A 14,547-nucleotide genomic window follows, 5' to 3' on the forward strand; every position below is an offset into this window, starting at 1 on the left:
CTATAGGAAGCCCAGATTAAATGAAATAACTGACATGGGACGAGATCCTCGGGAACATGCCAGGTTCAGAACTGGCCTAGTGTAGTATAGATCCATTTGAGAGTTTGTCAGAAGACACACTAAATGTTCATCAATAGCTGGTCAGACAAACTGCATTTAAATGTGGACAGGGAAGGTAATAGTAAGTAGTCCTTAATAGGTGCAGAGGGAAGCTGGAATAGACTTTTCCCACACAGCTGGTCAAAGAACTCCAAGGACTGATGGAGAAGCAGGCATTGAAGGATATCTTTTTTTTTTGGGTTGGGGCTGGGAAAACAGACAGGAAGAATATAGCTTTTCCACCTCACACAGTGTCCCTTTTTCTCACCAAAACACTTTGTCAAGCTCAAGAGCTCCAAGTAGATTATTACAATATAGTCTGTGGTGACTGTTTCAGAAGCAGGAAGAGGCCTGCCTGTGTTAACTTGGTTCCTCTCCTTTCCTTCACAAGTATACTGTGCCTACTTCTTTGGAGCAGTCTTGGGGGGGCATCTTTTCCAAATCTCCCCTCTAGTTAAAGTTGGGTGTTAATAGTTATTCATTCTGTACCTTTCATATAAAAGAGCAGGATGAAGTAGAAGGCTGCCAGGTTGAGTCCATCCAAGTTTTTGTAAGAGCTGTGTGACTCTGGACAAGTTACTTAAAAACTTGCTAAGTCTTAGCTTTCTTTATTGGGACGGTGAGGTACAAGAGCACAAGCATGTTCATGTAGGGACTATGTGAATGACAAACCATTATGAATGTAGCACAGGTCTGGCCCTTACCAGGTATCCAACAAATATTGGATTGACTAGCAAAACCTTCTGCCTCTACCAGGTGCTTATCCGGTTCATTTATGCAGTCGGACACCAAGTTTATTTTTAGAAAAAAGAGCAAAGTTTATTGAAATTTCAAGCTACATCTGAAAAATCAAAATCCAAATCCTGAAGACATACAGCAGGATAAGGTATCAGAAAGTGGAAAGTGTTCACTGTCACAGAACCTCCTTACTTACTTACACCAGCTTCCTGCGTGCATTTTCCAGGCCCCGAAGGGATCAAAAATATTTACTCTTCTCGTCTACCACAGGGCTCCATCTTTTGATTAACCCCAAAGTTTCCCTCAAGAACTTAAAAAAAAAAAAAGAACAAAAAACAAACAAACAAAAACAAAAAGAAACCCAAAACTTAAACAAAAATGTGAAGTCCAAACTGATCTTCTCTCAACCCCATTCTATGTAGTCAGCACCAATGAATGGTGGGTTTGGCATTCAAAAGAGGACTTCACGTCTTCAGTGGACAGATTGGGGAGGGCTGCAGCAGCAAGGCATCTGTGGCCGCATGGTGAGGCTGGTCTCCCTCTCCCTCCCTTAAAATGAGTCTTATATAATCTAAAGGACAAACTGGATCAATTTGGTAAATTAGCACAGTCAAAAACTTAGCTTTAAGAGATAAGTGACCAGTCAGTACTCCCAAAGCTGGTTAGGCCCTTCAACATGTAGGTGTATGTGTATATGTATACATCACTACACTAAGATATAGATCTAGCCCTATGGGTATATACACGCATTTATGGCTACATAGAAAAACTATGCCAATACTAACCAAACAGAACTTTATAAGCAGTCATCCCAAAGCTGTAATCCCACACTGGGCTGTGCACAAAGCCATGCATTAGACAATATTAACCAACAGAAGGCTGATTTGGCTCAATCTCTCCCACCTCTGCCTCTGTCGAGAAAAGACAAAGGAAAAGAGAGAGGTTGCTTCTGCTTAAAACACAAGTGGCTTCTTCATAGGAACAGTCGTTGTCAGGTGAAGCTGTGGAAGATGTCCATGGAAATGAAAAAAAAAACAGACCCCTTATACTTTCTGGAGCACACTGGCATTACATCTCAAAGCTACTCTCTCCTTGGCCAGCTGTAACTAAGTTGCTCAGGTCCCGGGACCCCCCAGGGCCTGGTGGCACGACAGGCTCACTGGCTTGGGGTTACTGGGCCCCATGCAACTCAGTCTCCAAACCTGCTCTTTGTCAGGGGTCTGTCACTGGAGTGGACCCAGATGGGCATGTCCTTGGGACATCTCTTGGCACCAGCTATGTTAGGTGTAAAGTTCTCCACATGAGATGACGCTTGGGGAGCCAAAAAACAAACTGGAAAGAACTAGGTAGAACAAACTGTGGCTCTGCCCACCCTAAGGACAGAGCCACTTACACCGCAGAACCACCTTCTTCTGGGGTTTCTGGGGTTTCTGGGGCTTCAGGTGTTGGCTCTTCGGGGCTCAGTCGGGACTGGAACTTTTCCAGCTGCTCTGGGCTTGCCAGTGTCTTCAGGAGGGTATTCTCACGCTCCAGCTGGGAGTTCTTCTCGACCAGCTCACGAATCTGCTCCTTTAGGACCTCCACCTCCTCTCTCACAGCATACATCAGATGATTCTTCACTAGATCCTGTCATGGAACAAAGCTATTTGTTAGCCATCACAGCCTGTCCACAGCACTGTCACCATGCTATTAAGCTGCTGTACTGGCCTTTATGCCACCATCATGCAGCCTTCCTACAGTATATTGTGCTTGAAGCTCAGTTCTTCACACCCTCTTCTCCAAATCACTTAAGACTCTTGTCCAGGAGAGTTGCAGGATTTGTGCCATACCAGGGTTGGGAGCCCAGCTTTGTTCCAGGCAGGTTCCTTCAAAATCATTAATGACTTTCAGTTCTGACTAGGGCAAGAGTTGTCTTAGTTTGCTCTGGTGCTGGCACAAATCTGGGGTAAGCCTATAGTGCACCCTCATATTGTTAGTCTGCTTTATAAATAGTCTCCGAGAATATGAAATTGTTATTTTTCCTAAAAATCTATGTTGGCATTTCCTCTTCTGCATATAACCCAGTACACTGAGTCACAGTTGACTTGCAGACTCAGACAGGACACAGGAACCTTGTTCTGGGGAGGGACAGAGCTCACTATACCCTTTGAATCTACTGAGGGATAGGGAACTATGACATTAGGCGCCACAGCTCATTCTAAGAGTTTCTCACTGAAACAAGTCTCAAGCTTCTATAACATTTTTGCTGGTGGAGTATAACCTCTACCTAGTCAGAACCAGGCCAGGAAAAGGGTGGGGTGCTTTGCTTTCTGTTTCCTCCCAATTCCTGACCCTAGCCCAGCCAGGTTCTGCAGAGGCACTGCAGTGCAACTGCATCCAATGAGCTCTGGTCCCTGCCAACTGCAGGAGGCAGACAAATTCAAGAGACATAGCTCTCCCCTTGCACCATGCAGGAGAGACTCAGAGGCTGCTGTGAAGCCCTGGGATGGAGGAGTGAAAAGGCAGTCTTTAAAGAAGATGGGAAGCTAGCAGTTACTTTCTTTACAGTCCTGGCCAAACACTTTTCCATGCCCTAGACCTGTCCAGAGTTATATAAGCTGCAGCTAAGACAGAAGGCAGCAATGACGCAGTGATGCTACTCACCATGGCCTGCTCAATCTTGTTGTCTAGGGCCACCACACTGGCTCCAGAGGCACTGGAAAGACAAAAAACATAGCCACCCATTAGTCACTCTAAGTATATAAGACAGCTGTGGCCGAAGTCCTCCATCTGCCTAGGGTCTTCCCCTCTCCTGTCTCCCTGGCTTGACATCAGGCATTTTAGTGTTTAGGTGCCTCTCCAGCCCCTGCAGGAAGCTGCACTTTCCCCAACCCCCATAAGCCTTGTGTGGGCTCCGCCCTGAGTTCCTATGGGTTGGAGCCTTAGGGGTTTCAGGCGCTCCAGGCTTGAGCGGCCTGCTTTTGGGCAATTTGCAAACAATGGAGCCCGCGCCCAAGGGAAGTCCCTACTGTGGACCCCAAAGGTCCTGGACGAACCTACCGAACTCCGATCCTAGCTAGGAATTTCTTCTCGATTCAGAAGTGTCCGGCCTTTTCCCTGCCCCAGCCTTGCCTAGCTTGCCCGCCTGCCTTCCTGGCTACAGCTGCTGCTTTTCACGGCGCAGCAGCCGCAGGGACGCTCCGCCGGCGGATCCCAGAGCGGAGGTGACCCCCCCTTCCTGCGTCCCCCTACCCCCGCCCCTTCCCAGGATGCTACACCGCAGGGAACATGGACCTTCGCTAGGCTAGCTAACTAGCGAGCTGAGATCCATCTCAAGAGCCCAGCCCCCGCAGGCTCCCTAGCTCACTTCAGAGCTGAGTTAGGGCCAGTGGTTACCTGTTATCCAGTTTAACGGAAACCACATCCCCTCCAAGCAGAGAAGAGAAGAAGGAGATGGAGAAATTGTGCAGTTGATAGACCGCCACCTCCATGGGGGTCTGATACATTTCGGTGTTCATGATTCGGGTTGCCGGGGAGCTGTGGTTGGTTTGAGTGGGTGCTGGAGCGCAGCTAAGGAATAGGCTCTGGCGCTGCAGTCAGGCCCTGGAGCTAGGAGAAGGCTGCAGTGTAGACCCTGAGCCAGGCAAGCACTTCCAAGCTGGAGTTGAAAGGAAGTGGCTCCAGGGGTGTCACCTAGTATGTCACAAACTCCACAGCCAACAGTCCAACCCAGAGTCAGAGATAATTTCGGCTCCTGCTTCTTTATATAGGAGGAGCCAGCTGCGTCACATGGCGTCAGGGGCCATGCAAATGAGTCCTGTACTGGGCTTTGTGGCCCAGTTAAACCACATCCCCTCCCTGAACCTTAGTCAGGGACTGTAAACAGTTCAGCACTTTCTTGTGCCAATTGGCATTTCCAAAGAGGACTTTGGAGGCTGGTAAAAACCAAACCAGAGCTGATTTCCAGAGAAAGAAGAAATGCTCTAACAGGAGGTAGAAAGCATTCAGCAGAGGGCGGTACTGCAGTTAAAAGCTCTTTGGGTGCCTGCCAGCATGCTCTAACTGGCTCTGCTGTGCTCTCTGTCACTCTGAATGCCTACCCCCACCATTCTTCACTTCCTCCAGCTAACTAACCCCTCAGTCAATCTCTTTACTTGGAAACAGACTTTCCATCTGCATGTTCACTCACTGAGAAACGCATCTGTCCCCTCACCTACCCAGATGTTTACCCAGCCTGGACAAAATTCTAGAACCCACTTAATCCACGTCTTTCTTGAAAAACAGGTACGGAAATAATGGGTGGTCTGCATGTGACATGGGATGGACACATAGTAGGGAGCAATAGGTGGATGACAGAGGATACTGAAAGCTGACAGGGTACTGAAGTTGGCAATGAAGTGACAACAGAGACCAGTCCTTTTTCTCTTTGGTCTCTATCCTACTCTGCAAAGAAACTGCATTTAACACCATTACCTGAGCGCTCATTTCCTTATTTATTTTTATCTCCTGTGTATGAGTGTTTTCCTGGTATGAATGACTGTGTACCACATGAGTGCCTTGTTGGATTCTCTGGGACTGGAGTTACAGAAGGTTGTGAGCCAACCCCGCAGCAACTCTTCTGGGAGAAGAGCCAGTGCTCCTGCTGAACCACCTCTCCAGTCCTTCCTTCCCTCTTTCCTTCCTTTCTTTCTAGACAGGGCCTGTCTATATAGCTCAGGCTGGCCTCTAATCACAGTCTAAATGCTGGGATTATAGGCTATAGCAACGTGACTTAGCAACTAATTTTTGAAAGCAAAATTTTGTTACATTTTTATGAAGAGCAAGCTGAAAAGAAAACTACAATCCAGTGTGGCATATAAACTGCCTCAGGAAAATCCTTTCCTGTGACGATGTAACAGTGTAAACAGGAGCCCAAAGAAAGCAAGATTTAGGATTTCCCAAACTGAGAACCCTGAAGTACTGACACCAAGGGGACATCATGCCTCCCAGGAATCTCAAAGTGCTGGTAACAGTTCTGTCTACATGTGTATACTTCCTGGTTTTCTTTCAACTTTTGTTTCATTATTCCTATAAAATATGAAATAATGAATGATAAAGGGAATCCAAAGAGAAACTCCATCCGGGGGGGGGGGGAGCTGCCAAACTATTAATAAATCCACTTTTATTTACCAACATCTGTATTCTCTAGAATATAAGGAAACTAAGATGGTATGTTATAGACCTAAGTGTGCTAGTAGTAGTGATGGGTTCAATTATACATACACCATTGAAGAGTAGTAAATGATGCCATAAGGAAACAAGGTTACTGTTGTCTAATAAAAATTACACATTTGCATTAAAATATAGTTTCATTCTTTTGGCATAAAAAAGAAAGGAAGGAATGAAAAGGAAGGTGGCATTTAAGCCTTGAGGTTCTCCTCCAGTTCCTTCTTAAGAAAGGCCACCTGGTGGGCAAAATTTGAACTGCGAACATAACAAACAGCATGGGCAGAGAAAGGAATAAGTGATGCAATAACCAACCCTGTTTACACCAACCAACCCAGAACGAGAGGAACATTAGGTTCCACGAACATATACAATAGTTTGCATGATGTTAAGGTAAGTACCCATAAATCAGTACTCCACAAGTTATGGTCCAATGAAATATTCTAGTGCAATCATACTATTGGAAAAGTACTGGAACCTCTTATCAGCAAAGGAGGTAATTATTTGCTTCAGGGTATTTCTCTCAAACAGGTACCTGGTACTGACATCCTGGCCAAGGCCCCAGCCAAGCCTAATCTGAAGGCCTTGACCCCTTTTTGGCTTTTAGTGCATTAAGACTTAACAGTCAACGGTTTTCAGCTATGAAATAGGGCTCAGCTGGTAGATTTTAATGGTAATATATTCAATTCTCACTGCAGTTGCAAAGAACAAAACTTTTGTATAAGCCCATTTCTGACCATTTTAGGTGAGAGATAATGCCAACCTCAGGACACTTAAAACTTCAGGCTCTTTGAACCTGGTATTTGCAATTAAGAGATATCCAACAGACAGAACGAAGTGTAGATAGTATTTATATGTCACCAGGAGCATTATCTGAAGAGGGAAAAAAACTTTTGCCAGGTGGTAGTGGCACACACCTTTAATCCAGCACTTGAGAAGCAGGAGCAAGTGATCTCAGAGTTTGAGGCCAACCTGGTCAACAGAGTGAATTCTAGGACAGCCAGCCAGCCAGGGCTACGCAGAGAAACTGTTTTGAAAAACAAAACAAACCAACCAACCCCTTTAAAATTCGTAGCTTAGCTGTTCTTGGAGTTCTCTGATCATCTGCCCTCTACCACCTAGAGCTTTCTTGGCCTGAGATTGCCTCTGAGTTGATTTTTTAAATTGTTTTGTTAATTTTTCTTAAATTACTGCTACTCAACACAAGTTGGTGGGAAGGCAATGGGAGATAGGGATAAGACAGAGGCAGAGGCAAAATAACACCAGGAAAATGGGGTAAAGGACAGAGCAACCATTTTGGTGCAGATTCCCTCATTTGGAAACAGTGTCTGCAATTCAGGTAGTTTGGGGAGAAAAAGAAAAAGGAGGAAATATGGGTTGCCCACAAGGTTGCATTGAATTGCTCACTAATTAATTATATTTCAATTAAAAAACAAGGTGAGTTTGAAACTCACTGACTGTAATAGTTACCATTAATGGCATACTAGCAATGGGTTGACACTGTGATGGCTGTACCACAAACCCTGTACTATAGGCACTGTCACTACCATTTACAAATGAAGAAATTGAGGGTTTGGCTACCTTGCCCAAGATGGTGAATTACATTGCAGTCCAAATCTACAGACCCAGAAACTAAGTTTATTTTCTACTATAACAGTTATTGGATAATTGTGGGTCCACAACTGGGTTTACTGAAAAAGGAAAGGTTGCAAAGGTGGAGGAATGAATTAGAGATGTCAGATACAGGTAAGGAGGAAGAAAGGGTAAAGAAAAATGCCTCTAGGATGCCATAAAACATTGGTTATATACAAGTGGTTCTAAGGCCAACTTTAAAGTTTTAAGCATAGATATATTTTTGACATTTAGAAATGGCAAAAATATTCAAACTGTCCCTAAGAGCTTTGTAAGAGGGCCATGTTCATTTAGATCAATTCAAAACACAGTTGTGAAGTTCTCCAAATCATGTTCGTTTAAGAAACAGGAGCCACTAATCTAACTTGGTAGTTCCAGAGCACACACTATGCCAAATAAAGTGTGTAGTCTTTCTTGTATTAATAATTACAATTTAATCAAACCTCAAAGTTTTGGGTCCCTATTTACTGGCATCCTTAATTAAATCTCCTTATTTTTTTCTTGTTCTTGCTGTACCCAGTCTTTAAAATGAGGCAAGAAAACAAGCTTTGTTGGGCATTATGGCACATTTTAATCCCAAAAGGCAAGATCAGAGGCAGAAATGTTTCTGTGAGTTCAAGGCCAGCCTGTTGTACAAAGTCAGAGCTACACAGTAAACCTTTGTCAAAGGAGAAGGAAGGGAAGGAGCAAGCTTATAACAAGACTTTTTTTTTTTTTTTTTTGAATGATCCACTATCCGGTAGATTCAGCCCACCCTTAGACCACCCTCTTCTTATATATAGCCATAGTTCTGTTATGTGAAAAGTAGGCTTTATTTTAAGTTTCCAAAAAAGACAGAATCCCAGTGTTGGATGAAGGAAAACAACTGACTTATATGTCTCCATACAAAGACTTTCTAATAACAAGGACAAGAAGACTGAAGGAGGGGGAAGAACCTAAATGGTTAACTTTCTGGTTAACTCTTAGCACACTAGAAATTTCTCTGCTCAAACCAGTTGTACCAAATCTTGGAGTGGAGTGGAAGATTACACAGTAAATTATATTCAATAACTGGTCTAATACTTCTGAGTAAAGTGCTGATCTAATCCTTGCGACCTGCACACGTGAACTCCATAAAAGAACTAGTAACCTAAGGCTTCAACAGCCCAACAACATCAATATTGAGAAATATCTCTAAGCCTTTTATATCCCACAACTTATGAATACAGCCTAGATCTGGAGCCAGCACACCAGCAATACATGCTGATTAGCTAGGCCCTTCACTGGCTTTCACTTTTTTCTGCTCTAATTATAGTACTTTACAAGGAAGTAGACATAACTGGCCCTACCTCATGGGTGACCTCCTAAAGGAGAGTGTTGTAATGAGGATGGAACCAACTCACTTCATTTCAGGAGTCCCTGAAAGGTAGTGTACTATATGAGCTGGAAGAAAGCAATCATATTCCATTGGTCTGTTCTACTTTAAAAGCCAAAGTTATCAGGACAAGAACTCCTGCAACTTGGGATTCTGACCATACAGTAGATGGGTAACTGGGAAAAATCCTAGCAGCAGAAGTCTTACACTGGATCGAAGCATGCTGAAATAGGGTGAAGAGCTGGCTGGGGTGGGTGTGGTAGGTTGGAAGAGGCAGTGAGAGGGAACATCTTACTTCCCTTTTTGTCACACTTGAAGCATTGTGTACCACATAGCCAGAAGGAAACTATTTATAGGAAAGTCTTCCGTATTTTCTACAGGGAATGTTCCACCCAAGGATTCAGCAATATTGCCAGCAAAATACAGGGTCCTATGTCAGGAGAAGCGGAAAAGGACATGATGCTAGAGGTGTGGGACCAGCCACAAAACAAACACTGGGTTAGGAGCTAGAAAGGGAAATACAAAAAGGATATTGAGCGTCTAAGCATTAGTACAGTGTTAATGGGATGGTCAAAAAACCATCCCTCCCATTTATTCCTCAATCACAACCCCCTCCTATCTGAGGCTCTCTATCTAGTTCTTATTACTTACTTGCCCCCTTTTCTGAAGAGGCTGGGGGAATAAGGATGCTGAAATGTCATGGCATAATCTGTCCTTGTTTCTTTCTTATCTTCTCTCTTCCCCTCTGGTTCCACTCCAATGTGAGAGACTATAGACAGGAAGGCAACTGCCACTTACATAGTTATTTTGACTCCATGGAAAATTCCCAAAGTCCAGAAGGAGGGAAGCAAGAAGAAAAGACATTGACAGAGAAAGTGCTTTGTTCTCTGTAGATCTTATGAATTGCCTTGCATGGCCAGGGCTGAAGAGCCCCTAACTTTGTTGGGCAGGAAAGTGGGAAGGATGTAGATGCAAATGCTGAAGGCAATGTTGTGGGGGAAGGGCAAAGAGAATCCTGGTAGAAAGATGGACACTCTCTTGGAGAAGCAGCTCTAGCAAATGATTTGGGGCACACCCTGGCACTGGGTGATGGCAAGAGCAATGAATTGTGCCTTTCAGCTTCCTCCTGGACAGGGTCCCGAGTGAGCTTCACAAACAATCTTTGAGTGACGCTAGGGATGGCAGGCAAAACTCAACTCCATTTTAAAAAGGCATTCTGCTCTCCCCTGGCCCTCATTCACAGAAGTAAAAACTGCTCTTGTCATCCCAAGTTTGATGGCTAACTATTGGGGATGTCTTGTATTAAGAGTGTCAGCAGGACTAGAAATGTTGATGATTTATTCAGGAATACAGTTTAACCTCAGTGGATCTTAAATTTCATGAACCTTGTGTCAGTGTTTATGTCTGTCTCCTTTCCCTTGATGCCTTGGGGCTGGCACAATCAACCTCCACAATTGTTGCAAGCCTTATTCTCATTTTCACCTTTACCAATAACTGGTCTGTAATCTTCCTGAAAAAAGAAGTTTATAAAATTAACCCAGGTAAAAGCAAACTAGGTAATATTCCTTCTAGAATATCTTAAGTTTGTGGCAAGTTCAGAGGTTCTCCCTCCTGTTAGACCTTAGCAAAGAGTTTATTTAAAGGGGAAAACAAACTAACTAACTAACTAACTAACTAAACAAGAACAAGCATTTGGCACAGGAGTGTGGCCTGGAGTTCATGAGGACCATACATACCACTCCCACCTCTGGGCCTAAATTCACTTCATAATGAGGGCTAAGTTTTTCTTATTTATTTCCTGCCCTCTCTTAGGCCATTGGTTACCTGGAGCCCATAATACAGTAGCCACAGAATATGGAGTTTCTGTAGGACCTACTTTTTCCTGACACTATGGCTGATTATGGCAAGAAGAGTTTGTAATCCAAGGCCAACACAAGGTTCACCTCTCCCTTCCATATGCTTGGCCTTTCTCCCTTGGCCAGCTCTCAGTCTTACTTTCATTCTATATGATTTATGAAGTAGGTAATGAAGTTGTTTGCACCCTTACCCTAAGAGACTTGTTCACAAAGGCAAATAACTGCTCTATGAAAATTTTGATCCACTGTAACCTTACAAAGACGGAGAAAACAAGAGTATAATATGGCAGATAAGCAGTTTGTTTATCAGCTCCAGCTTATACAGGCTAAGGAGACACGGGCAGGGCCCTCTTCTTAACCACATAGTTCTATGAAGGCATCCCGAGAGTCAAAATTCCAAATCATTTTTTTCTAGCAGTTGCCAAGGTTACTTTGATTGGTACATCAAGGACTTGAAGCTACTAAAAATGCTTAGAAGACAAAACCCAAGAGAACTCTGTTAGGGTGGCAGAGCCAACAGACAAGAAGGTTACTAATAAGGCAGAGTACTTTGTTAGGGAGGCAGAGCTAGCAAGCAAGGAGGTGTGGAGAGGGCAGAGGCTCTAAAGTAGAGCACCTGGCTCCATTATGTGTCCCATAATTAAACAGATGACCTTTGAAGTGATATAAGTTCTCTCAGAAATATAAGGATGGTTAATAATGCCACCCTCTTCAGGGTTTCTGGCTCCTGAAGCCACAACAGTTTCATATTGTGTTCAGTACAGCCTCCTTTATATCACAACAGCTATTCAATGACATTCACTTGAAATAGAACCTTGGGCTTCTTTTATGGGACACTACAGCTTGTGGAGAGAGACTATGCAGATTTCAAAGGGTCTAATCTGTCCTTCCTGACCCCTGGGCTTCCTGGATGGTGAGAAGGCAGCTCAGATGGAGTGGGAGGCAGTGGTGTGGATACAGACAATGTTTGGAAAGTAGGGGCACACTTCTCTTAAAACAAAGCAGAGAAAGAGATCAAATTATTTCTTGGCCTGCCCCTCCCCCCCAAAAAAAACCATAGAAACCATGCTGCTGGAGAACACTCAATGTTACAAGGAATACATACACCTTCTCAGGAAGAAAGAGGAAAATTAAGACACACTCTCACTCATATTCTCTCTCTCTCTCTCTCTCTCTCTCTCTCTCTCTCTCTCTCTCTCTCTCTCTCTCTCTCACACACACACACACACACACACACACACACACATACACACACAGAGAGAGACTCCTTCCTCAATCTTTCACACAGGAAAAGAAGGCTATTCCTTCCACAGTCTCCTTCTCCTCTTCTGTTCTTCCTTTGCTATTTCTAGCTTCCTTATGTCCTCAAAGAGGTAGTAAGAGGACAAGATAAGACAACAAATTCTAGAGTTTGAGTCAGTGTCAAAATTCATGGCCTCTATTCTGACATTCAGAGCTAACTGTACTACATAGAAGTCACAGGTGACAGGATCTTAGAACAAGCTTGGGGGTGGCATTCATATGGTCACTAGAGAAACCATCTTTGAGCACTGCACACTGGCAACAGGATATCCTTAGCACTGCCAGGACTAGTTTTCAAAGTTGCATACATATAATGGCATCTTTTAAATATAGAGTAATAAAGACAAGTACCATTTGTGAACAATAAATCATATGGGATGCCTAAGGAATGACTCCACAGGTTCTTACTCAGGACAGTTCTAATTAGGGCCAGTCCTGGTATAAGTGCCTTCTGTGACTGGTTTTACCTCTAAGTGTGATTTGAAGGACAGAGGAAAAACTTTATCCTAGTTGTTTTCCAGACCTGAAACTGTGGTGTGCTTAAAGACAAGCAGTATTGTCATGACTCTGGGACTCACTGATATCTTTTGGAATTATACTTTGAAGAACTAGAAAAGTTCCTTAGCAATAGAAATCAAACCCTGAAGATGTGCTGCATGCAGCCATTAAGAGAAGTGCTTCAATATGAGGTAAATTATTGGAGTACTTTCTGTAGTTGGTGAACAATCTAAGTAAGAACACAATTTAGACTCACAGAAAGTAAATCTTCACAGTGGCCTTGCAGGGAAAAGTGATGGGCCACTGCAGTGAGCTGCTCTAGCTCTAACTAGTGAGATTTCTCAGGAGAAAGGGAAGATCATATTTTTTAATGTGATTTGAATGTAATTCCTCTACTAGTCTAAAGAACTGTTTTTAAGAGGTGCTGACAAAGAATACACATATCTTATCAGAAAGAAAGTGAAGCACAAAGCACACATATACCCACTTATGCAAAACCCCCTTCTCCAGCCTTTTACACGATCCGATTCTTAGAGATCATCAGCCAAAGAGGGGCTTCATCTCCCTTTATCCTTGGTTATCAACTTCCTTATGACTCTCAGTATGTACCAATAAAGCAAGACAGGACACTTTAAATCAAGTCAGTGCTCAAATCATGGCCAGTTGCCTCATTTTCCATGTTTTCCACTCTTAGAAACTTCATCAGACTGAGCTATTATTAGAGAGATAATCCCAAACCTACTCTTTTTCTGTTGTTGTTTTATATCTTTTTTTAAAAGGGAGTCAGGGAGACAGCTTCTTGCTATATAGCCTTGACTAGAACTTGCTTTGTAGCCATTGTTGACCTTAAATTTGCAGAGATCATTCTGTTTCAGCCTTTTGAGTGTTTTCATTACAGGTGTATGACACCATGGCCAGCCTTCCTGAAGTACTTTGATTTATATCTAAATGTTGGAAAATTTTTGCCTCTTTGTTATGAGAAGTAGATTCTAAGATACTTCACAGCTGTCTTTGGGAATTCTCAGCCAGTGAAGCTGAGGAGGTTGGAAATGGGGCATCACAATGGGGAAGAGATAGTTCAGATAATAGGAGGGTTATGACTTTTTGGAACATCAGTCTGATCAATGAACCAACTTTAACTCCATTTACAGAAGCAGCTCTACTGAAGGGCCATGTTTGCCATCTACCCAATCAAATGTGTTTTCTATATTTGCTGAAGGGATATAACTTATTCCCCATGAGCAACTTGCATCTTTTTGCATGACTACAAAATACTAGTTGGGGACTCTTTGTTGCACACATACCCATCCTTACCCTGATACAAGGCTGAAACTTTCTAGCTGTATCATCACTATCACCCTATACTATTACTTATGAGCTTGTGCCTGGCCAGTAGGCTGCCACCACTGTTCACCAACTCTTTCCTCTTAAGAGGTAGCACAAGGGAAATTCACTGCTCTCTGTGATATGCATCTGATCTGTGACCTTTATTTGGGCCCTGTATTTCATTTATATTTTTCACTGCTGTATTTTGAAGCTTAGAAATAAGCAAAGGCTATGCTTTCCCCCAAGGCCTGGATTTCCTGGTTGCTTGCCAGTAACAGTGATCTTTTTAACTGTTTTTCTTCTGTTGCTCCTTGAAATAGTGTTAAAAAGCTTAAAAAGAGAGATACTTTGGGAATCAAAAACCTCGAAAACTTTAGTGCCAACCTAAAGTACTAGTTATTATGGTTTTGACTATGAAATTAACCCAACAGACTCATGTGTCAAATGTGTGGTATCCAACTGGTAGCACTATTTCAGGAGGAGTTGGAGTCTAACTAGAAAGAAGGAGGTCAGTATTAGCCTGCCCTCTGAAGATTATACCCATTCCTCGTCCATTTC

General features: G+C 43.3%; 1 protein-coding gene across 5 annotated transcripts in view; it reads right to left on the bottom strand.

The window, feature by feature from the left end:
* Positions 1-896: 896 nt before the first annotated feature.
* Positions 897-14,547, bottom strand: part of TSC22D3 (TSC22 domain family member 3) — a 59,043-nt gene continuing 45,392 nt past the window's right edge. For 3 of the 5 annotated variants that reach the window (XM_080909756.1, XM_080909757.1, XM_080909758.1), the window contains exons 3-4: positions 3,481-3,532; positions 897-2,463 (exon numbers count right to left, since the gene is read on the bottom strand). In XM_080909756.1, coding sequence (XP_080765882.1) covers positions 2,227-2,463; positions 3,481-3,532 — 289 coding nt within the window. In that variant the 3' untranslated portion in view covers positions 897-2,226. Of the gene's footprint in view, positions 2,464-3,480; positions 3,533-3,876; positions 3,968-4,212; positions 4,746-14,547 lie in introns of those variants that run through there. The other 2 variants (XM_080909759.1, XM_080909760.1) reach the window with 2 other exon arrangements.

Source organism: Micromys minutus, assembly GCF_963924665.1.
Source record: "Micromys minutus genome assembly, chromosome: X".
In the NCBI taxonomy this organism is placed as follows: Eukaryota; Metazoa; Chordata; class Mammalia; order Rodentia; family Muridae; genus Micromys; species Micromys minutus.